A 20594-nucleotide genomic window follows, 5' to 3' on the forward strand; every position below is an offset into this window, starting at 1 on the left:
TGGGTTCACTCTGGGCCTGGGGCTTTTGAGGGGGTTCCTTGCTAAGGGGGCTCTTTTTCCTAAGAGCTTGAGGAATTCAAGGTGGAATCAGAGGTAGAAAAGAGAAATGGTTGGGATGTTCTGAGAAGAGGTCAGAGTGTGGTCAGAGGGGAAAGAACCAGAGGACTGACCGTACAATGTTAGGGTTGTTTAGCATCTTAGAAATCATTTAGGGGCCGGGCATGGTGGCTCAGGCCTGTAATCCCAGCACTTTGGGAGGCAGAAGTGGGAGGATTACTTGAGCCCAGGAGTTCCAGAGGAGCCTGGGCAATACAATGCAACCCCTATCTCTACAAAAAAGAAATAAAGGAAAGAAGAAAAAAAAAAGAAAATTAGTTGTGCACACCTGTAGTCCCAGCTACTTGGGAAGTTGAGGTGGGAGGATTGCTTGAGGCTGGGAGGTCGAGGCTGCAGCAAGCCGTGATTGTGCCACTGTACTCCAGCCTGGATGACAGAGTGAGACCCTGTCTCAAAAAAAAAAAAAAAAAAATCTTTAGGGCTGGGAGACATGGCTCATGCCTGTAATCACACCGTTTTGCGGGGGTGGCCGAGGCTGGAGGACTGCCTGAGCCCAGGAGTTCGAGACCAGCCTGGGCAACATAGTGAAACCCCATCTTTTTTTTTTTTTTTTTGAGACAGGGTCTTGCTCTGTCACCCAGGCTGGAGTGCTGTGGCCGGATCTCAGCTCACTGCAAGCTCCGCCTCCCAGGTTTATGCCATTCTCCTGCCTCAGCCTACCGAGTAGCTGGGACTACAGGCGCCCGCCACCTCGCCCGGCTAGTTTTTTGTATTTTTTAGTAGAAACGGGGTTTCACCGTGTTAGCCTGGATGGTCTCGATCTCCTGACCTCATGATCCGCCCGTCTCGGCCTCCCAAAGTGCTGGGATTACAGGCTTGAGCCACCGCGCCCGGCCGAAACCCCATCTCTTAAAAAAAAAAAAAAAAAAAAGCCAGTGTGATAGGTGGCACCTGTAGTCTCAGCTAAGCTACTCAGGAGGCTGAGGCGGGAGGATCACTTGAGCCCAAGAGGTTGAGGCTGCAGTGAGCCATGATCCTGCACCCGGTGACAGAGGTAGACCCTGTCTTAAAATAATAATACTCCAGCCTGGCCAACATAGTCAAACTCTGTCTCTACTAAAAACACAAAAAATTAGTAAGCCATGGTGGTGCTTGCCAGTAATTCCAGCTACTCAGGAGGCTGAGGCACTAGAATCACTTGAACCTGGGAGGCGGAGGTTGCAGTGAGCCGAGATCGCACTACTGAACTCCAGCCTGGGTGACTGAGTGACACGCCGTCTCAAACAATACTAATGGTACCTACCTCGTGAAGTTGTGAGATTAAACATGAAGTTGTGAGGTTTAAGCTATATATATATATATATATATATATAGCCTAATATATATAACGTTATATATATATATATTTTTTTTTTTTTTTTTTTTTTTTTTCCTGAGACGGAGTCTTGCTCTGTCGCCCAGGCTGAAGTGCAGTGGCATGATCTTGGCACACTGCAACCTCCGCCTCCCAGGTTCAAGCAATTCTTCTGTCTCAGCATCCTGAGTAGTTAGGACTACAGGTGTGTGCCACCACCCCCAGCCAATTTTTGTATTTTTTTTTTTTCTTTTCTGTTTTTCTTTTGGAGACAGGGTCTATCTAGCTCTGTCTCCCAGGCTGGAATACAGTGGCACAATCACAGCTTACTGCAGCCTCAAACTCCTGGGCTCAACTGATCCTCCCACCTGAGCCTCCTGAGTAGCTGGGACCAAAGGTGCATGCCACCACACCCAGCTAACTTTTAAATTATTTGTAGAGAGGGAGTCTTACTGTGTTGCCAAGGCTGGTCTTGAACTCCTGGGCTCAAGTGATCCTCATGCCTCAGCCTCCCAAAGTGCTGGGATTACAGGCATGAGCAATTGCACCTGGCCCTAAATTAGGCAACATTAAAGCTCTTGCTTATTACAATGTCTGCTATACAGTTAGTACTCAATAAATGCTATTCTGGCCAGGTGCAGTGGCTGACGCCTGTAATCCCAACACTTTGGAAGGCTGAGGTGAGCAGATCACTTGAGATCAGGAGTTCGAGACCAGCCTGGCCAACATGGCGAAACCCCGTCTCTACTAAAAATGCAAAAATTAGCTAGGAGTGGTGATGCATACCTGTAGTCCCAGCTACTCGGGAGGCTGAGGCAGGAGAATCACTCGAACTCGGGAGGTGGAGGCCGCAGAGAGCGGAGACTGTACCACTGCACTCCAGCCTGGGTGACAGAGCGAGACTCCGTCTCTGAATGAACGAATGAATGAATGAATGAATGCTATTCCTATTTCTATCCTTCGGACCTAATTTTCCTTTGCTATAAACTGAAAATGTTTAACCAGTGATTCTTCTGGGGAGCTTGCTCCCCTCCCTGGTGGGTTGCATGAGACTCACACTAGGGGTTTTTTCAAATAACACACCCTCAGCAGAGACTTTTCTTCAACCTCTAAGGCAGTGGTTTTTCAAATACCCTGCTTGCGAATGATGGGGGCAATTTGCCAAAATGCAGATTCCTGGGTCCCAGTGAATCTGACTCAGTACATCTGGAGTTGGCCCCGTAATTCAAGTTGGTTTGTTTTTTTGAGACGGAGTCTCCCTCTGCCACCCAAGCTGGAGTGCAGTGGCACAGTGTCGGCTCACTGCAACCTCCACCTCCCAGGTTCAAGCGATTCTCCCACCTCAGCCTCCCAAGTAGCTAGGATTACAGGTGCATGCCACCACACCCAGCTACTTATTATTATTATGTTTTTTTTTTTGAGACGGATTTTTGCTCTTGTTGCCCAGGCTGGAGTGCAACAGCGCAATCTTGGCTCACTGCAACCTTTGCCTCCCAGGTTCAAGCGATTCTCCTGCCTCAGCCTCCCGAGTAGCTGGGATTACAGGCATGCGCCACCATGCCCAGCTAATTTTTAGCAGAGACGGAGTTTTTCTCTATTAATCTGGCTGGCCTCAAACTCCCGACCTCAGGTGATCCGCCCACCTCGGCCTCCCAGAGTGCTGGCATCACAGGCATGAACCACCTCGCAGGGCCAGAATTCAGGTTTTAACAAATGATCTGGATGTAAATGGTACACAGACTGTGCACTGAGGGTGGGGAGAGGGCACAACCCCCTAAGAGTCTCTCTTGCTCCTGGACGGCATGATGGGAAGTGACCTGTTCCACTTGTTGAGAACTAGTGGACCCCATGTTTCCCTCTAGCTTGGACACTATGGTTCTCAGGAGGAATCCTCACCCCGACCAGGAGCCCTTCTGCTCCACCTACTACTGCTGGGCTGTACCCACCCCACTTCTAATGTTAAGCCTTGGCTTAAAATTCACTCCCCAATATTTCTCCCCCTCTCGCTACTTTCATCCTCAATAATCCCAAGCAGCTGGGGTATGCAAGTCATTTTCACCTCTTGGGACTGTGCCCAAGGGGGCAGCCTCTGATTGCCATGAGGATATGGGAGCCCTGAACTGCAAATCTATCATTTCCAGAGAAGCCAGACATCTGGATTTTTCTGTGCAACTTCTGAAACTTTAAATCATAAGTTTTTCTAAAATTCAGTGGGTCAGATACCACAGTCTGTGTAATCAATGAATCCCCAAATCTCCTCCTTTTGCTGAAGGAGAAGTTTCCTTAAAACAGCAAGGCAGAAGCCAACTGCAAGGGAGAGCCACCTCCCACTCCTCCCCACACACACTTTCCACACCCAGTAACTGGGTCCCTGGGTGGATAATGCCCGGTTTTGTTTTGTTGTTTTGTTTTGAATTTTGGACAGCTACTCTCTGTAGTGAGGAACCTGGAACTTTCGGTAACCTAAGGGATATCGGTTTGGTTGTCAGAAAAATGGCCTGGAGTATTTGTACTGTGTCCCTGATCACAATTCCCGCTCAGTTGCTTAGCTCCCTGGCAACGATGCCTGAGGGCTAAACAGGAGTTGGTGTGATCTTCCAGAAAAAGAACAGGCTTCTTGTCTTGCAAAGGCAGGAAGTCAGAAAACAGAGGGTGTGTGTGGGGGGCGGGGAGGGGGGGTGGCTGTCAGGTGGCACTGGACATGGGAGGCAAATCGTTAAGAGTGGGTAACTGGCCAGGTGAGGCGGCTCACGCCTCTCATTCCAGCACTTTGGGAGGCTGGGACAGGTGGATTGCTTGAGCTCACAAGTTAGAGACCATCACACACAAGATGGTGAAACCCTTCTCTACAAAAAATACAAAAATTAGCCAGGCATGGTGATGTGCACCTGCAGCCCCAGCTACTTGGGAGGCTGAGGTGGGAGGATGGATGGCTTCAGCCCAGGAGGCGGAGGCCATCAAGACAGTGCCACTGCACTCCAGCCTGGGTGACGGAGTCAGACCTTGTCTTTATTTATCTTTATTTTCAGATGGAGTCTCGCTCTGTCGCCCAGGCTGGAGTGCAGTGGCACCATCTCGGCTCACTGCAAGCTCTGCCTCCCGGGTTCGAGCGATTCTCCTGCCTCAGCCTCCCGAAGTGGCTGGGACTACAGGTGCCCACCACCACGCCCGGCTCATTTTTTGTATTTTTAGTAGAGACGGGGTTTCACCACGTTAGCCAGGATGGTCTCGATCTCCTGACCTTGTGATCCGCCCGCCTCGCTCGGCCTCCCAAAGTGCTGGGATTATAGGCATGAGCCACCATGCCTGGCCCAGACCTTGTCTTTAAAAGTAAAGAGAAGAAAGAGTGGGCAATCCTAGCTAGGTGTAGTGGCTCAGGCTTACAATTCTAGCACTTTGGGAGGCTGAGGCAGGTGGATTGAGCTAAAGAGTTTGAGATCAGCCTGGGCAACATGGCAAAACCCTCTCTCTACAAAAAAATATAGAAATTAGCCAGGCATGGTGGCGCATGCCTGTAATGCCAGCTACTCAGGAGGCTGAGACAGAATTGCGTGAACTCAGGAAGTCAAGGTTGCAGTGAGCCAGGATCTTGGCCACTGCTCCCCAGCCTGGGTGACAGAGTGAGCCTGTCTCAAAAAAAAAAAAAAAAAAGAAAAAGAAACTGAACAATCCTCAAAGTATCCAAGAACAACTAACTATACTCCCCAAAGAGAAAACCAGCTGGATTGCTTAGGCCTTGGCTATAGTCACTAAAGAATGGCATCAATCTCAGAAACCCTGAAGATGGGATCAATTTAGGAAGAGGCTGTTCATTCTGTACTATCTCTGGCCTCCACCCAAGGTCTGGCATCAACCACCCTTCAAGCTCATAGTTCAGCGAGGTTAGAGCACTTAGGGAGAAGCAGGGAACACAGCCAGGTTTTGAGAGAAGACCAGCACACAACTCTCGGTGATCTGGGTAGAGAAGACTGAATTACTGTGGTTCAGGCAGCCTTGCAGGTCATGTCTTCCCAAAACTTTTCAGATGTATATTCCTCCCTGATTGTGCCACTGAGGCCTCCTTCCCTTCAGTTTGGGCCTTCAAACTTCCACCAATAACGTGTCAGTATGTGCACCCATGCAGGAGCTTGTCCTGGGACTCACAACGGGAAACATCTCCCTGCTTGGTGCTGCCCAGAAGACCATGTAGATGGCCAAGAAACCGACTTCCATTATAAAATTGTGTACTTGGAAAAAGATGCTCAAAATCCAAATCACCACTTTATTATGTGGCAGTCACCATGGTGCCAGCCTCTGTCTTCCCCATGTCACCCTCCTAATCCAGGGCTCTCCATTTTCATGTTTGAGGTTCACAAGTCAATGTCCATTAAGGCCTTGTGCTCCCCTTTTCTTCAATACAAGGCAGGGCCCATATAATTTAGGTCTCAAGAATTGATAGTTGTCTCTTAACTGGTCCTGGGGAGACGCACTCACAGCAGTGGAGGGCCCTGGGAGGGCACAGAGGATGGAGGCCACCCCAAGAGGGGCTGGATGTAGGAGCAGAGATGTTGCTTGATCTTTCACTCTGCAAACTGGTCCAAGAACTTGAGGTAGGCCTGACGCTGGGATGCAGCTGCTGGAATGAAGTGGCCACCAGAGTGGGTGAGGGTAATGGCTCCGGGGAATCGGCTGGCCAATTGCATACTCTCCTGAGAGGGGATGACTTTGTCAGTGTCCCCGAAAACATGGAGTGAAGGCAGTGACAAGGGCCTCTGCAGGATGGATTCCTTGAACCCAAGGCCCCGGGGACAGAAACCAGATACCAAGATGATAAACCGTGGCAAGGGGAAGCGGGGATCGCCTGCCTGGCCCAGGGCACATACAAAGGCTGCTAGCGCAGCCCCTTGGCTGAAACCAAGAAGGCCGTCAAAAGGCCCCAGCCTGTTGAGTGCCTGTGCCACCATCCCCAGGGATTTCTCCAGGCCCCTGCATAGGGCGGGCTCTTCCAATGCGGAGAAAACGTCCGCCTCCTGCTCTGAAAACCACCAGCCTCGAGGCTGCTCCTCTGGAGGGCAGGACCCTACAGCGATATGGGGAAAGAGGATGGGATTAGGGCATGGGAGGCTCCAGAAAGGAAAGAAATGAGAAAGGGCGGGAGGGTTCCAGATGACAGGAAAAGAGAGGGAATCGAGGCGAAAGTCTGGGGGAATGAGAGGCGGGGAATGGACTGGCCTGAACAGGAGACAGCGGAGGAAGACGACGAAGGCGGAAGCCTGGGAGGACAGGCTGCAGTTTGAGCAAGAGGGTATGGGCGGCGAGAAACGAAGGGTGTGGACGCGGGGTGGGGGATGCTGAGGGGTGTCGAGGGGACGAAACGAGGGAGAAAACAGTGTATTTCCGGAGCAGGGTTTGTCTCACCGAAGTCTGATGTGGCGCCCTCGGGGCCCGGGGCGTCGGGGACCGGGTGCGGGCCGCTGAGGCACACGAGCTCGGCGCGACCCCGCAGCGCCTTCCTCAGCGCCCCGGTCTTCTCGCGGAAGCCCCGCTCGCTCTGGCGGAAGCCCGCCAGGCACAGGACCCGCAGGGGTCGCTGCGCAGCCATTATGACAGGCAAGGAGCGACGGAAGCACCGGAAGCGGTCTTTCCCCGACCGGAAGTAGAATGCAAAGGGCGGGGCCAACCGTCCGCAACACCCGGAAGGCGGGCCTCGGAGCGCCAAGGCGTTCCCATGACAACGGCAAAGAGCGGGGCGCAGCCAGAGCAAGGGCGGATACCTGAGGCCCCGGAGCTTGTCAAGGAGCAAGCGGCGCCACCTTCTTGTCTCTGCAGCTGCAGTCCTCGCAAGCCACGGCTGAAGGGGGATGCGTGGACCCCTCCTGCACCTGAGGTTGCAGACTTTGGTCAGGGTCTCGTTTCTGCTACCCTGCATTTCCCTCCGCTCCGCTCCTGTGCATTTCCCGCCGCGATCGCAGGGCGGCGGCCTCGGCTCGTGTCGCCAGGGAGGCGGACAGTGCCCAAGCGCGGTCTCTCCTCCCTCCTGGCAGCCCCCGCCTACCTTCCCCCGCGCGGGTCGGCCCGGGGTCTGGGGACGCCGGTCCAGGCCGTGGTTCACCGTCCAGGGCCCCAAGGAGCTGCCAGCGTAGAAGTCCATCGGGTAGGGCTGCTGCCAGGGAATGTCCCTCAGAGCCACGGCCGCCTAGGGGAGGGGAGCGGACAATCACATTTGCCAGTGTTTCTCTGCTCCTGGATTACTGAATTCAGTCCTCACGACGGCCTGTGAAGGGCACACTGTCCCCTACCACAGAAGGGAAATGTGTGGTTCAGAGAGGTTCAGGGCCTTGCCTGAGGCTACACAGCTAGGAGGTGACTCCGTTGGAGAAATGGAGACAGTCAGCCTCCGGAATCTATGAACATAGCGAAATGCTGCCCACCCACACCACTCCACTGCGGACCTCGCCTTTGAGAACCACGTCTAAAGCCCTCTCTCTCCCAGAGCTTGGTGTTACCTCATAGGGTGTCAGCAGCGGCTTGGGGAAGGCTGTGCCCCAGTCAATGGAGAGACGTGGACATGCCACCTGCACCCACCTGAAAAGGGAAGCCAGGTCAGACCCTAGGAAGGGCCTCCCCTGCCAGCAGCATGCTGAAGACCATGACAGTGCCCCAGCACACCCATTCATTAACAGGCTTTATGAATCCTAAAGTAAAAACAGTGACCCACTATTGTTTGGAATACCGTATTGTTGTGTGTTTTCTCCTGTTTCCTCTGCCGACAGCTTTCCAGGGCAGCTCACTGGTGATAGTATCCCCAGAACCAAATTTAGTGCCTGGTACAGGGCAGGTGTCAGCCACCACTCAAACGCATCACACAAGGACAAACGTGATGCTGCCATTGCCTCTGAGCCCCCAGAGTCCCAAAGTAGGGATGACCCAGTTAGCCCTCCCAGGGAGGTCTCTGTAAACATTAAAATTCCATGGCCAGGCCAGGCGCGGTGGCTCAAGCCTGTAATCCCAGCACTTTGGGAGGCCGAGACGGGTGGATCACGAGGTCAGGAGATCGAGACCATCCTGGCTAACACGGTGAAACCCCATCTCTACTAAAAAATACAAAAAACTAGCCGGACGAGGTGGCGGGCGCCTGTCGTCCCAGCTACTCGGTAGGCTGAGGCAGGAGAATGGCATAAACCTGGGAGGCGGAGCTTGCAGTGAGCTGAGATCCGGCCAGTGCACTCCAGCCTGAGCGACAGAGCGAGACTCCGTCTCAAATAATTAATTAATTAATTAATTAATTAATTAATAAATAAATAAATTCCATGGCCATGGAAGCAATTCCTGTTGGCTCCAGCCTTCAAGACGAGATGGGCAAGACCCAGCTTCTAAGCTTCTTTACCGGTCATAGCCAAGCACGTAAGGTGGGGAAACTCACACATCCACCTCGGGAAGTAGGCTAAGCTTGCTGGGGAAGATCTCAGAGAGTAGCAGCCTCACGAAGGAAAGGCCTAAGGCTTGGAGTCGAGATTCCAGGTGCTGTTGGGAGAGGGAGACAGGGTGGGGGTCACCTGGTCAAGCAGCCAAAGCTGAACCTGTGGCCTACAGGTTTTCCCAGCTGTGTTCCCAGCCACTGCCCTCCTCCAGAGGCTGTCCTGAGCCCACTCACCTCCAGGATCTTAGGACTGCCCTGGCGGCCCAGAGTGCCCAGAATAAGGCCCCAGGACTTAGCGGAGCGGGCGGTGGCTATGGCTTCCTGGCGAGCGGCCCGCATGCGCTGGTGGTCATAGTGCTCTCTGGACAGGACTTTGCTGTACGGGTCATACCTGGAAAAGCAGCAGTCGGGGCCACCGTGCAGCCACCGTGGGGACGACGACTGTGCACACAGCTCCTGACTCAGCCCCGTGATAGGGCTCCTGAACCTTTAGGCCCCACGCAGGTCATGAGGAACAGAGGCAAGGGCGGGGATTGTCATGAGGAAGACCTGTCCCACAGCTGGGACAAACACAAGAGACGGCGGCTTTAGGATCTCAGTGGAAACCCCAGGAGACGGGTAGGCAACAGCAGCCCTGGAACTAATGCCCAGATCCAGGGCCCAAGTGCCTCAGACCCTTAGGGCTGGTGGCTTAGTGGCCAGGAAATGGGGATGCAACCCATTGAGGGCCTCAGTGGCAGGGAATCTCACCCCACACCAGCTGGTCAGCCCAGCCCGGCCCAGCCCATACCGGTAAGCGGGGACATTGGGGTTGGCAACCATGACAGACTCCAGATGGAAGCGGCCATCTCCAAGATACCTGCAGGGGTGGAAAGGAGGCTGTAAGTGTGGTTTGGGGCAGCAGAAGAGGCACTCGCTGGTTTAGAAGTCCACAGGGCTGGCCGGGCATGGTGGCGCACGCCTGTAATCCCAGCACTTTGGGAGGCCGAGGCGGGTGGATGACGAGGTCAGGAGATCAACACCATCCTGGCTAGCAAGGTGAAACCCCGTCTCTACTAAAAATACAAAAACTTAGCTGGGCATGGTGGCATGCACCTGTAGTCCCAGCTACTGGGGAGGCTGAGGCAGAAGAATCACTTGAACCCGGGAGGCAGAGGCTGCAGTGAGCCGAGAGCGCACCACTGCACTCCAGCCTGGGCAACAGAGCGAGACTGTCTCAAAAAAAAAGTCCAGGCCGGGCGCGGTGGCTCAAGCCTGTAATCCCAGCACTTTGGGAGGCCGAGACGGGTGGATCACGAGGTCAGGAGATCGAGACCATCCTGGCTAACACGGTGAAACCCCGTCTCTACTAAAAATACAAAAACTAGCTGGGCGAGGTGGCAGGCGCCTGTAGTCCCAGCTACTCGGGAGGCTGAGGCAGGAGAATGGCGTAAACCCGGGAGGCGGAGCTTGCAGTGAGCTGAGATCCGGCCACTGCACTCCAGTCCGGGAGACAGAGCGAGACTCCGCCTCAAAAAAAAAAAAAAAAAAAAAAAAAAAGTCCAGAGGACTGAGTTCACGGCTAGCTGTGCTGTGACTCTGTGTAAACTGGAACAAGCTATCATTTCACCTCTTGGAGCCTTGGTTTTCTCACATGTGAGATAAGGAGTTTGAATTGGATGACTCTATTTACATAATGCAGAATCTAAGAACTGTCCCACCCCAAGCTTCTAGGGAAGCGTGAAGGAGCAGCCCGGCCATGGTGAGGCCACCTGGGGTTCTAGAGATCCTCATTTGGAAGTTGGGGAACGTATTCTCCTTTACAAGCTCAATACAGATGTGGACAGTAGTGTTCAAGTAACCAACATTTCTGGCACTGTGGAAGACAGTTTTTCACAGACACGGGTGGGAGTGGGGGATGGTTTCAGGATGAAACTGTCCCACCTCAGATCATCAGGCATTAGAATCTCATAAGGGGCCGGGCGCGGTGGCTCAAGCCTGTAATCCCAGCACTTTGGGAGGCCGAGACGGGCGGATCACGAGGTCAGGAGATCGAGACCATCCTGGCTAACACGGTGAAACCCCGTCTCTACTAAAAAATACAAAAAACTAGCCGGGTGAGGTGGCGGGCGCCTGTAGTCCCAGCTACTCGGGAGGCTGAGGCAGGAGAATGGTGTAAACCCGGGAGGCGGAGCTTGCAGTGAGCTGAGATCCGGCCACTGTACTCCAGCCTGGGTGACAGAGCGAGACTCCGTCTCAAAAAAAAAAAAAAAAAAAAAAAAAAACCAAAAAAAAAACCCAAAAAAACAAAAAAAGAATCTCATAAGGATCATGCAACCTAGAACCTTCACACACCGGTCATGACAGGGTTTGCGCTACGAGAATCTCATGCCGCGGTGGATCTGACAGGAGGTGGAGCTCAGGCGGTCATGCTGGCTGGCCCACCCTCACCTTCCACTGTGCGGCAGGGTTCCTAACAGGCCATGGGACCAGGGGTTGGGGACCTCTGATCTATGCTGTACATGAGGTTGCAGGGCATACAACGGCTACTTTCTGCACAAACTAGCTCTTGGGCCCAGTTACTGAGTTATAACAATAGCTACCTCCTTTTCATTTTTTTGTTGTTGTTGTTTTCAGACAGGGTCTTACTCTGTCGCCGAGCCTGAGTGATTCAATCATGGCTCACTGCAGCCTCGACCTCCCAGGCTCAAGCGATCCTCTCACCTAAGCCTCCTGAATAGCTGGGACTACAGGCATGGACACCATACCCAGCCAATTTTTCTTCCTTCTTTTTCCTTTCTCGTTTTTTTTTTTGGAGAGAACAGGGTTTCATTATGTTGCCCAGGCTGGTCTCAGACTCCTGGACATATGCAATTCTCCTGCCTTGGCCTCCCAAAGTGTTGGGATTATAGGCATGAGCCACCACGCCCGGCCAACAGCTACTGTTTATTGGACTTGTGCCTTCTATGTACCAGGCATAGACTAAGTACCTGAAGTGAATTAGTTCACGCAGTCCTGTCTACTCATCCTCCAAGATACATATAGTATACCCATTTTACAGAAGATACAACTGAGGCTCAGGGATGTTAAGAGACTTGCCTAATATTAAACAGTGAGGAAGCAGTGGATCTGAGGCTCCACCCCAGGCTGTACCAAGTGTGCCCGCAGACATGCTGTCCGTGACAGTAGCTTCCCAGCCCTGAAGATTCCAGAGTGTGGAAGATAACCTGCCTGTGGCAGCTCCTTCTCTCCCTCTTGGAGACCACACTTCATTCTGATGAATGGCTAACACTCAGGGTGTCCCTCCCTCCAACATACACTTTGAAGCCCCCAAGGGTAGAAACTGAGTGGCGCAGGCACAGGGGGAATTCGGCTCAGGGGGCAGGGCTGCCAGGTCTGGGCTGGGGAAGGCCCTGATGTGGACCTGTCTAGGGGCAGGGATGTCAGGCCTGTGGTAACAGCCTCCGAAGCCCCAGAGGTAGGACTGAGTCAGGGAGTGCCCTTCCCTCCCAGACATTAGTAAGGAACGGGGGCTCCCTTCCCTGGTCCCAGTCGGGGGAGCTGTCGGCTCTCAGGCTGGCTGCATTCACACAACATTAAGCATTTCCATTACCTAAAATAATTAGGCGGCAGGAGACACACTGCTTCTGCTTGTTAGCTGTCCAGATGGTAAATTAATGGGGCTGCAGCCTGGGCGTGCCCATCCATCTTCTCCAATTACATTCCCACCATTTCCAGCCCACCCTCATCCCCCACATCAGGCCCTCTGACTCCTGCCCCCACCCTGCACAGCCTTCTGGGTGGTGGACTGGGCAATGGAGAAAGCGACAGTAAACCTCAAGTCTGGTCCCTGTTTGGTCCCCACCTTGCAGTGTGACCTTGAGCAGGTAAGGAACATTAGATGTGATTTCCTTCCTGGATGATGAACCTCAGGCTCCCTCCCAGGATACACTCATGTCTCTAGGACTTACTTGGCCCCCATTTTTAACTTACACAACGGCCTCCACTTCTTTGGGCAGTCGGGGGGATGTGCAGCCCAGAATCTCTCCAGGGGACAGGGGCTTGCACTGTGGGACACTCACACGGTACTCAGCTTTCAGCTCCTGGGCGGCTGCCTGTAGGAATGACGAGGGAAGGGAAGCCAGTGGCTGGGGCAGGAGAGCCAGGGCTGAGAAACAGCCTGGAGCACCTGGGGATCCAGCAACAGCCAGAGAGTGGCTGCTGTCCACCCTGCGGGAGGCCGAGGATCCTCGTGCCACTCACCTGCAAGGTCGACACAAACTGAATGGTGCTGACCAGGGCAAGGGCAGTGGCTGGGGGAAAGGTGAGGCGGAGAGAGTCCAGGAGGTGAGTAGTGTCTATCCGGATGTCCACAAAGACGTACAGCACCCGGAAGTCTTGGGCCAAGGTGTCCATGGGAACTGCGGGAGGGAGGAGTTCAGGGGCTGTTTGGGAGGCAGGAGCAGCAGAGGGCCTGGCCCAGGCTCAGGTCTCTGAGCAACCAGGCCCAGTGGCTTCAGCCTGGGGGTAAAAGGGCAGGGTAGGAGAAGAGGGGGTCAGGGGTCCCCTAGAAGCTCCTTCTCAATCGGACGTCTCTGTCACCCGGCCAGGGCCTGGCCTGCTCTACGACCAGCAGCCTTTCAAACACCCGCATCTGGGACACAGCACAGTTGCCAAGGCAACCAAATCCAAAGGAAAGATCTACCTGCAGAGCAGGCAGGCAGAGGCCACCCCAGAAACCAGGAGGGACCTCATGTCTCCAAGCAGGACAAGAAGCCACTGCCATGGGGAAGATGAGTGTGCAGCCTGCCTCCCTGCCAGCCCCGCCACCGTCCAGACGTCCTGGCCCCGCCATACCCAGGCAGCTGTGGCCGTAGTGCACCAAGAAGTCAGCTCCCAGGGCCCTCGCTGTGAAGTCATCCACACAGCAAGCCCCATAGGTCACGTCACCCATCACCATCACTTCAGCCTCCGTGAACCTGTCGGGGGGGTGGGGGGGACAGTGGGACAGGGACACAGGGAGTGGGGTGGGAGAGACCCAATGCTGGGAGGGTGTCTCAGGGCCCAGCTCCTCTCTCTCTACTTCTCCAGTTCCTTGGGTTGGCAGCTGCCACTTCTGCCAACAAAGAGTAGGAGGGGCACAGCTGCCACCTCCCCCAGCCTGGCAACCGCTCCTGGAACTGTTGCTGCACGAGGACCCTCATTCCTCTGCCCAGGCTCAGGCTGCAGGAGGGACCCCAGCCCTCAGTCTGGCACACATGGGCTCAAAAGACAGATGCCCCCTGCCCTGACTCACCCACCCAGAGCAGTGAGCACGCACACACACACAAAGGTCCTCACTCCCATGCTGAGTGCTGCGGTGGGCATAGGTGTGGCTGTATGGATACACCCAGTCCCCATCTCGCCTGGACCCCCACTCCCTCCCCACCACAGGACCCCCACCTTCCTCCCCACCACAGGCAGGGCCCCCACTCCCTCCCCACCACAGGCAAAGCCCTCTCGCCTGGACCCCCACTCCCTCCCCACCACAGGCAGGGCCCTTAGTGCCCAGGACGGGGGGACCCAGGCACAGGTCCCCCACAGCACATGGCGCCACCTACACGCCTCCTGCCTCAGGAAGAGGAGGCTGTGGCCAGAACACTGCCGTGGGATCGGCTGCCAGGCCAGAATCACTGGGGGAGGGGGTGGGTGGGGAAGACGTGGGTGGGGAAGATGTGGGTGGGGAAGACCCTGTACCCCTAAACTTACGTTAGGAATGGAGGAGAACCCCCTCTTCCTTGGAAGAGACTCACACTTGGGGTGTGGAGCCTGGCTCAGTTACTGGGGTCTCCCCATCCTTCCCCTGGGGCTGTGGCACTGGAAGAGTTGAGCTCCTGCTACTCACCCCCTCCTCCACCCCCTTCCCCAAATCAGGCTGTGCCCAGAAGCAGATTATTCAGCTCCTTAGAATGCAGCCCAGGCATCTGAGTCAGCCAGAGCACTTAATTTTTTATAGATTAAAATGTATGCAAATTGGCCTGAGCCCCAGAGAGCATCCCCAAGGGGCAAGAGGGTACGAGCAGGGAAGTGAGTTTGTGGTAAAAGGATTGGCGGGGAGGAGGCAGCAGGGGAGGGAGAGGGGGCAACAGGGGAGGGGGAGGGGGGAGCAGAGGAGGGGGAGGGGCGGCAGGGGAGGGGGGAGCAGGAGAAGGGCAACAGTGGAGGGGGAGGGGCAACAGGGGAGGCAGGGGGAGCAGGGGAGGGAGAGCAGGGGAGGGAAGAGCAGGATGGGACAGCAGGGGAGGAGGATGGGGGAGCAGGGGAGGGGAAGGGGGAACAGGGGAGGGGAAGGAGGAACAGGGGAGGGGAAGGAGGAACAGGGGAGGGGAGGGAGCAGGAGGGGAGGGGAGGGGAGCAGGAGGGGAGGCAGAGGGGGGAGAGGGGGAGGGGGCAAGAGGGAAGGGGGAGGGGGGAGCAGGGGAGGGGAAGGAGGAACAGGGGAGGGGATGGGGCAGCAGGGGAGTGGGAGGTTCCCAGCATGGGATGACCTCCCCTTTCTTCGTTCCTCTCCCCTGTTCCTGTGCTGGTTCCAGATGGCTAAGCTCTCACCCTCCCCACCAAGGATGGCTCATTGTATTGCAGAAACTTAGAGTGACAGGGGTAGGATGTAGAGGAACTGAATACCTTCTCCCGGACACCTCCGTGCTCCAAACCCATCCTTGCTCTACTTCCCCAAATGTGCCCGAGGAAAAGGTGCCCGCGCCGCGCCCACCGGCAGACCTCTCACTGACCACTCAGCACATTTCAGGGGTAGCTTGGAGAATTCTCAGGTTCCTCCCTGGGTCCTACCACCTGTTCTGGGTGCAGCTTTGAAGACACTGGGATTGGTCTCTTTCTCTGTCCCAAATGTTTAGGGAGGAGAGAGTTGCAGGGACACGCAGGGCCTCAGCAAGCTGGAGATTTGTTTCGGGTTTTCCCTTAGTGTGTGCGTGGCTGTGGGAGGGAAAGGGGGACGGCGGAGGTCCAGAAGGAAAACATGTCCGCCACCAGGGCATGACCCACCCGGGTAATGAGCGTAGGGGATGGCAGCAGCCTGGCTCAGCCTCTTCTTCAGGGTCCCAAGCCTCACCTTTCCAAGATATCCACAATGGTACAGGCAAAGAGGAGGAGGCCTTCCGGCATTTGCAAGGCCACTGTGAGACAAAGCAAAGACGTGAGACGTGGAGGGCTAGGAAGGGGCTGCAAGGGGGATGCTGTCCCATCCGGGCCAGGCAGCCCCTCCACCCCCACCCCAGCTCAAGGATCACGGGCTCACCCTTCTTGGCCTGGGCTTGTTGGATCCTCCAGATGGTCTTGGGGATCTCAAAGTTGTAGTTGGAAGGCAGGACCTGGGTTGCCGCCTGCAGCTGGGGGTTCTTCAGGATCTCAGGGGGGATCTGACTGGCCACACGGCCCCGAGGGGCCCGAACTAGAATGGATACAAGGCCTGAGCTGGTGTCTGTCTTTGGCTGCAGCCAGACTGAGGTGGAATAGGGACCCCTTTTCAGGGTCTGTCGGTGCCCCCACTCAAGCACAGAAATAAAAAATTTTGAGTCATCTCAAGAAAAGTCCCAGGCCTCTTAGCTAGCCCTATAACCAGCAATTAGGGAAGTCAGTAACTTGCTAAACAAGAAGATAATAAACAACAGTCACTCAAGTCAGAGTCATGAGATGTCTGGTTCCCCATAGGAACTAAAGATAACATCTTGACATATATCCCTAAGTCGTTTTTCAGAAACCAGGACCCCCCACCAGATGAAAAATGCCAACTAATTGCTGTCATGTAAGACCTAAGACAGACTGAAGCCAGAAAGTAGGTAAGAAACTTCCAGAAATTCCCCAGCCCTTAATTCACTTTAAAGACCGCCTGCAGCCCAGCCTTTAAAAAAGCCAGGCGGCAGCTCACGCCTGGAATCCCAAAGTGCTGGGAGACTGAGGCAGGCGGATCACGAGGTCAGGAGATTGAGACCATCCTGGCTAGCAAGGCGAAACCCTATCTCTACTAAAAATACAAAAACTTAGCTGGGCGTGGTGGCGGGCGCCTGTAATCCCAGCTACTCAGGAGGCTGAGGCAGGAGAAGGGCGTGAACCCGGGAGGCGGAGCTTGCAGTGAGCCAAGACTGCGCCACTGCACTCCAGCCTGGGCAACAGAGCAAGACTCCATCTCAAAATAAATAAATAAATAAATAAATAAAATTTAAAAAATAAAAACCCTTTGCTTGTAAGCCATCAGGGAGTTTAGGTCTTAAGCCTTAGCTGCCCAGTCTCCCTGCTTGGCGCCTTACCATAAATGCTTGTTCTCTCCCTGCAAACCTCAATGTCAGTATTTGGCTTTGCTTTGTGAGGACGGGGAGACCCAAGTTGAGTTCAGTAACAAGACCCAGCTAAGCTGTTAACTCCACCGAGTTTAAGGGCCAGATCCAGACACCAAGGGGGTTGGCCCAGCTTTCGTTGTCACTGAATTCATCCCGAAGGTAGAGACAATTCATTAAGCCAGAAGGTAACCAGTGTAATTTACATGTTGTGAGATTACTGGGAATGGAAGACTTGAGCCCATGAATAGAATATGGCTCACCTTCTTCCTCAGGAGAGTAGAGGTGACACCAGGGGGCTAAGGAGCAAAGAATGAGTCTGAGTCCACATACTGCTCCTTGATAGAGAACAGCCCTGAGGAAAACCCAAGAGTCAGTCTAGCCAGCCCAGCCAGCCTGGGAGAATGTCTCCCCTCTCCCACCTCCTGAGGATACCTTGAAGTTTTGAGCTTCTAGATATGAGGTCTATAAGCAAACCATTACACATGAATGCTAACTTAAAAGACTACCCTCCTTACTCCGAATCCCACTGACTACAGCCACATTGGTTAATTCTTTCATGCTTACCTCTCCTCATTTAAAAGGGAAATAAACATCGTACACGGACTTAGCTGTCCCATTGCTCCTCCTTACTCTTAAATCAGGAAGGATGGAAAGAACACTTGAGTCAGGGTGGTGGACGTACCAGTAAGGACAGAAAAGTGACCTTGTCCCTTAGGGACCAGCAGTCTAGCAAAGACAGGTTTATACATAATTACAACTCCTGGAGTAAAGGGGAAACCGTAGCGCTTAGCAAGACTGCAGCCCTTACTCTGGTCTCACCCTGTTCCCCACAGTTCAGCTTATTATTTTTTAAGGCAGGGTCTCACTCCATCACCCAGGCTGGAGTGCAGGGGCGCAGTCATGGTACACTGCAGCCTCGACCTCCTGGGCTCAATCGACAATCCTCCCACCTCAGCCTCCCCAGTAGCTAGGACCACAGGCACGTGCCAAGACACACGGCTTTTTTTTTTTTTTTTTTTAGGCAGAGTCTCACTCTGTCCGCCAGGCTGGAGTGCAGTGGCGCGATCTCAACTCACTGCAAGCTCAGCCTCCCGGGCTCAAGCAATTCTCCTGCCTCAGTCTCCCAAGTGGCTGGGATTACAGGCATGTGCCACCAGGACTGGCTAATTTTTGTATTTTTAGTAGAGACGGGGTTTCACCATGTTGGCCAGGCTGGTCTTGAACTCCTGACCTCAGGTGATCTGCCCCCCTCTGCCTCCCAGAGTGCTGGCATTACAGGTGTGAGCCACTGTGCCCGGCCACGCAGGGCTATTTTTTAATTTTTTTGTGCATACAGGGTCCCCCAGACTGGTGTGGAATTCCTGGGCTCACACAATCCTCCTCAGCCTCCCAAAGTGCTCAGACTAAAGGTGTAAGCCACTATGCCCTGACCCCACATTAAGCTTAGTTCAACCCCCATATCTCTTTAGGAGCCAGACAGTCTAAGGATATGAAAAGGGAAGAAATTAACTTATTCAACGAATATGTATTGAGACTGTACTGTGTTCCACAACTTCTGCCAGGGCCCCACGCTATGATAGGAGGGATCCGCCCAGAGGGGAGGCTTCACCCACTGTGTGGGCGGAGGTGGGGATGGTCCAGTGGAGATCTAGTCTGGCAGGCCGGGACCCTGAGACCAGATTTGAACGTTACCACTGCTATGGTTTTTGGTCAGTTGTTTCAAAAGCCTTGGACAATCAGCCTAGGCTTCCTAGGCCCATCACAGATCCTCCTCTGACAAGTCCCTAGTGGTCGTTGTGAAAGAGATCAAATGAAAAAACTAAAAGACAGAAATGAAGTCCACAGGCAAACAGCCCGGGCGGCGCCCTGAGCCTAGTTAAAGATCGACCCCGGAACTAACTGATTAAGTTATCTATAGACTCCAGACATTGTAAGGACAAACGTTGTGAAAGTCTCTGTCCTGCTCTGTTCTGTTCTAATTACCGGTGTCTGCCACATATCTTAGTCCTGGGCCCAGTACAAACACATTCCTCTATTTTGTCCCAACTTCCTGAGCCCAACACAAACACACCCCCCCCACACACACCTCAGAAACACCACCTAGAGAGCCCCTGATAAGGTCACAACCGTTTGTAGTTTTACTAAATGAGCGGGAACAAATAGAAAACTGTTAATTGTATAACTTAAAATATTAACCAATTACCAGTTGTGATGCTGCAACCAAAAGAATTCCTTTGTACCTCTGTAACCTTACACATCCTGTATGCATCGGGCTATAAAAAGCGTGCACATGCATCATTCGGGGCCCTCTTGTATGTTGTAGAACGGAGGGACCAAGTTCGAACTTGCATTAAAGATCCTTGCCGCTTGGCTTTGACTCTGGACTCTGGTGGTCTTCTTCGGGGAATAAACGGTCTGGGCATAACAGTTGGGGTGTAGGAGCTGCTAACATTAGCCCTTCAATGTGTCCCAGGGGCCAGGAGGCACCTCCTCCTTTATCACAAGGCTATATGTTTACATTAACATTCCCCCAGTAGCCTGAGATCTCTGATCCCAATACCTGCACCCAGCGCAGGCCTGGCATTCGGTGGGCGCTCAGTTAATGCCTGGCGAATGAAACCTTGTGCCTCTTCCCTGAAAACATTCCCTGAGGGCGCACTGGTAAAATGCCCGCTGCAACTGGCCTGGCCCCTTCCCTCCCCGTCCAGTCCGTTTTATCCGTCAATCTTCCTGCGTCCGTCTGCTCGCCAAGGCAAGGCTGTAGTTTCCGATTTGAGGATTAAGGGCTGCTCTCGGTCGCGCCCTAAAGCTGCAAAAGACTGCTACCCCTGGGCTCCGGTTGACAGCGACCCCCAGCTGGTGACAGCGGCCTAAGGCGACTAACAGCGGGGTCTAGAGGAGAAAGACACTGCCGCCGTTAAAGGGGGTTGGTCCTGTCCCTAACTTGGGGGGCCCGCCCCGAGATGCGAGGTCTGGAGGGCACAGCGTTGCAGCACCCACCTCTGCCAGGGCCGTTTCGGCCGCCCTGCTCCGCTGACGCCAACGCAACCACCGCCGCCATCACTTGCCTGCGCACGTGATACTGAAAAGACAGCGCTGGAAGAACGCGGAGAGCGCAGGCATTGCGATGGATCGCCGATGGGTCAGCGGGGGGCGGGGATACCCGCTGGGCGGGGCCATAAAGGAGGAGCTAGGGGCGGGGCTATACGGAGCTCCACCCCAGCCCAGAATACCGGGACTCAGGATTCCCTAGTGGTCCCCGACCACTGCAGTTGCCCTCTCCTGCGACTCAGTCTCCCACTCCTCTCCCTGGCCGTGCACGAGCCTGCCACTCCCGGACCAGAGCTCTCCTATGTGCTAACTCCCTGCACGAGCTTTGCAGGCCGAGTCTTGTGAAGGGGGACACCCACCAGATCTTCCTTCAGACCCCCTGCCAGTCTCCCCCTCCTGGTAAGCGGTGGCCGGTCACCCG

The 20594-nt window shown here is 54.3% G+C and overlaps 2 protein-coding genes across 3 annotated transcripts; both read right to left on the reverse strand.

Moving 5' to 3' along the window:
- Positions 1–5204: 5204 nt before the first annotated feature.
- Positions 5205–20254, reverse strand: DPH1 (diphthamide biosynthesis 1). Of its 2 annotated transcripts, none has more exons than XM_033185137.1 (13): positions 20123–20254; positions 16084–16236; positions 15898–15961; positions 13647–13768; positions 13053–13210; positions 12783–12904; positions 9601–9669; positions 9045–9201; positions 8814–8914; positions 7897–7975; positions 7446–7586; positions 7165–7272; positions 5205–6470 (listed from the first exon to the last, which is right to left on the reverse strand). In XM_033185137.1, the coding sequence occupies exons 1-12, from the start codon at positions 20181–20183 to the stop codon at positions 7183–7185; spliced, it is 1317 nt and encodes a 438-aa protein (XP_033041028.1). In that variant the 5' UTR covers positions 20184–20254; the 3' UTR covers positions 5205–6470; positions 7165–7182. The 2 variants fall into 2 exon arrangements, with proteins under 2 accessions (XP_033041028.1, XP_033041027.1); XM_033185136.1 differs by having other exon boundaries at positions 8814–8917.
- On the reverse strand, positions 5659–7158 carry OVCA2 (OVCA2 serine hydrolase domain containing). The gene is made up of 2 exons (XM_033185138.1): positions 6809–7158; positions 5659–6470 (listed from the first exon to the last, which is right to left on the reverse strand). The coding sequence occupies exons 1-2, from the start codon at positions 6990–6992 to the stop codon at positions 5971–5973; spliced, it is 684 nt and encodes a 227-aa protein (XP_033041029.1). The 5' UTR covers positions 6993–7158; the 3' UTR covers positions 5659–5970.
- Positions 20255–20594: the final 340 nt, after the last annotated feature.

The sequence above is a fragment of the Trachypithecus francoisi genome, unplaced genomic scaffold, assembly GCF_009764315.1.
Source record: "Trachypithecus francoisi isolate TF-2019V2 unplaced genomic scaffold, Tfra_2.0 Lachesis_group20, whole genome shotgun sequence".
In the NCBI taxonomy this organism is placed as follows: Eukaryota; Metazoa; Chordata; class Mammalia; order Primates; family Cercopithecidae; genus Trachypithecus; species Trachypithecus francoisi.

What these genes read in the sequence shown, in the direction of transcription:
- DPH1 (XM_033185136.1), bottom strand. Translation starts at nt 20,183, where the DNA reads ATGGCGGCGGTGGTTGCGTTGGCGTCAGCGGAGCAGGGCGGCCGAAAC. An exon ending in CCGAAACGGCCCTGGCAGAG is followed by an intron (nt 16,237 to 20,122) that starts GTGGGTGCTGCA and finishes TATCCATTCTAG; the next exon opens with TTCGGGCCCCTCGGGGCCGT. An exon ending in GCAGTCCTAAGATCCTGGAG is followed by an intron (nt 8,918 to 9,044) that starts GTGAGTGGGCTC and finishes TCCCTCTCCCAA; the next exon opens with CAGCACCTGGAATCTCGACT.
- OVCA2 (XM_033185138.1), bottom strand. Translation starts at nt 6,992, where the DNA reads ATGGCTGCGCAGCGACCCCTGCGGGTCCTGTGCCTGGCGGGCTTCCGC. An exon ending in GGGCGCCACATCAGACTTCG is followed by an intron (nt 6,471 to 6,808) that starts GTGAGACAAACC and finishes ATATCGCTGTAG; the next exon opens with GGTCCTGCCCTCCAGAGGAG.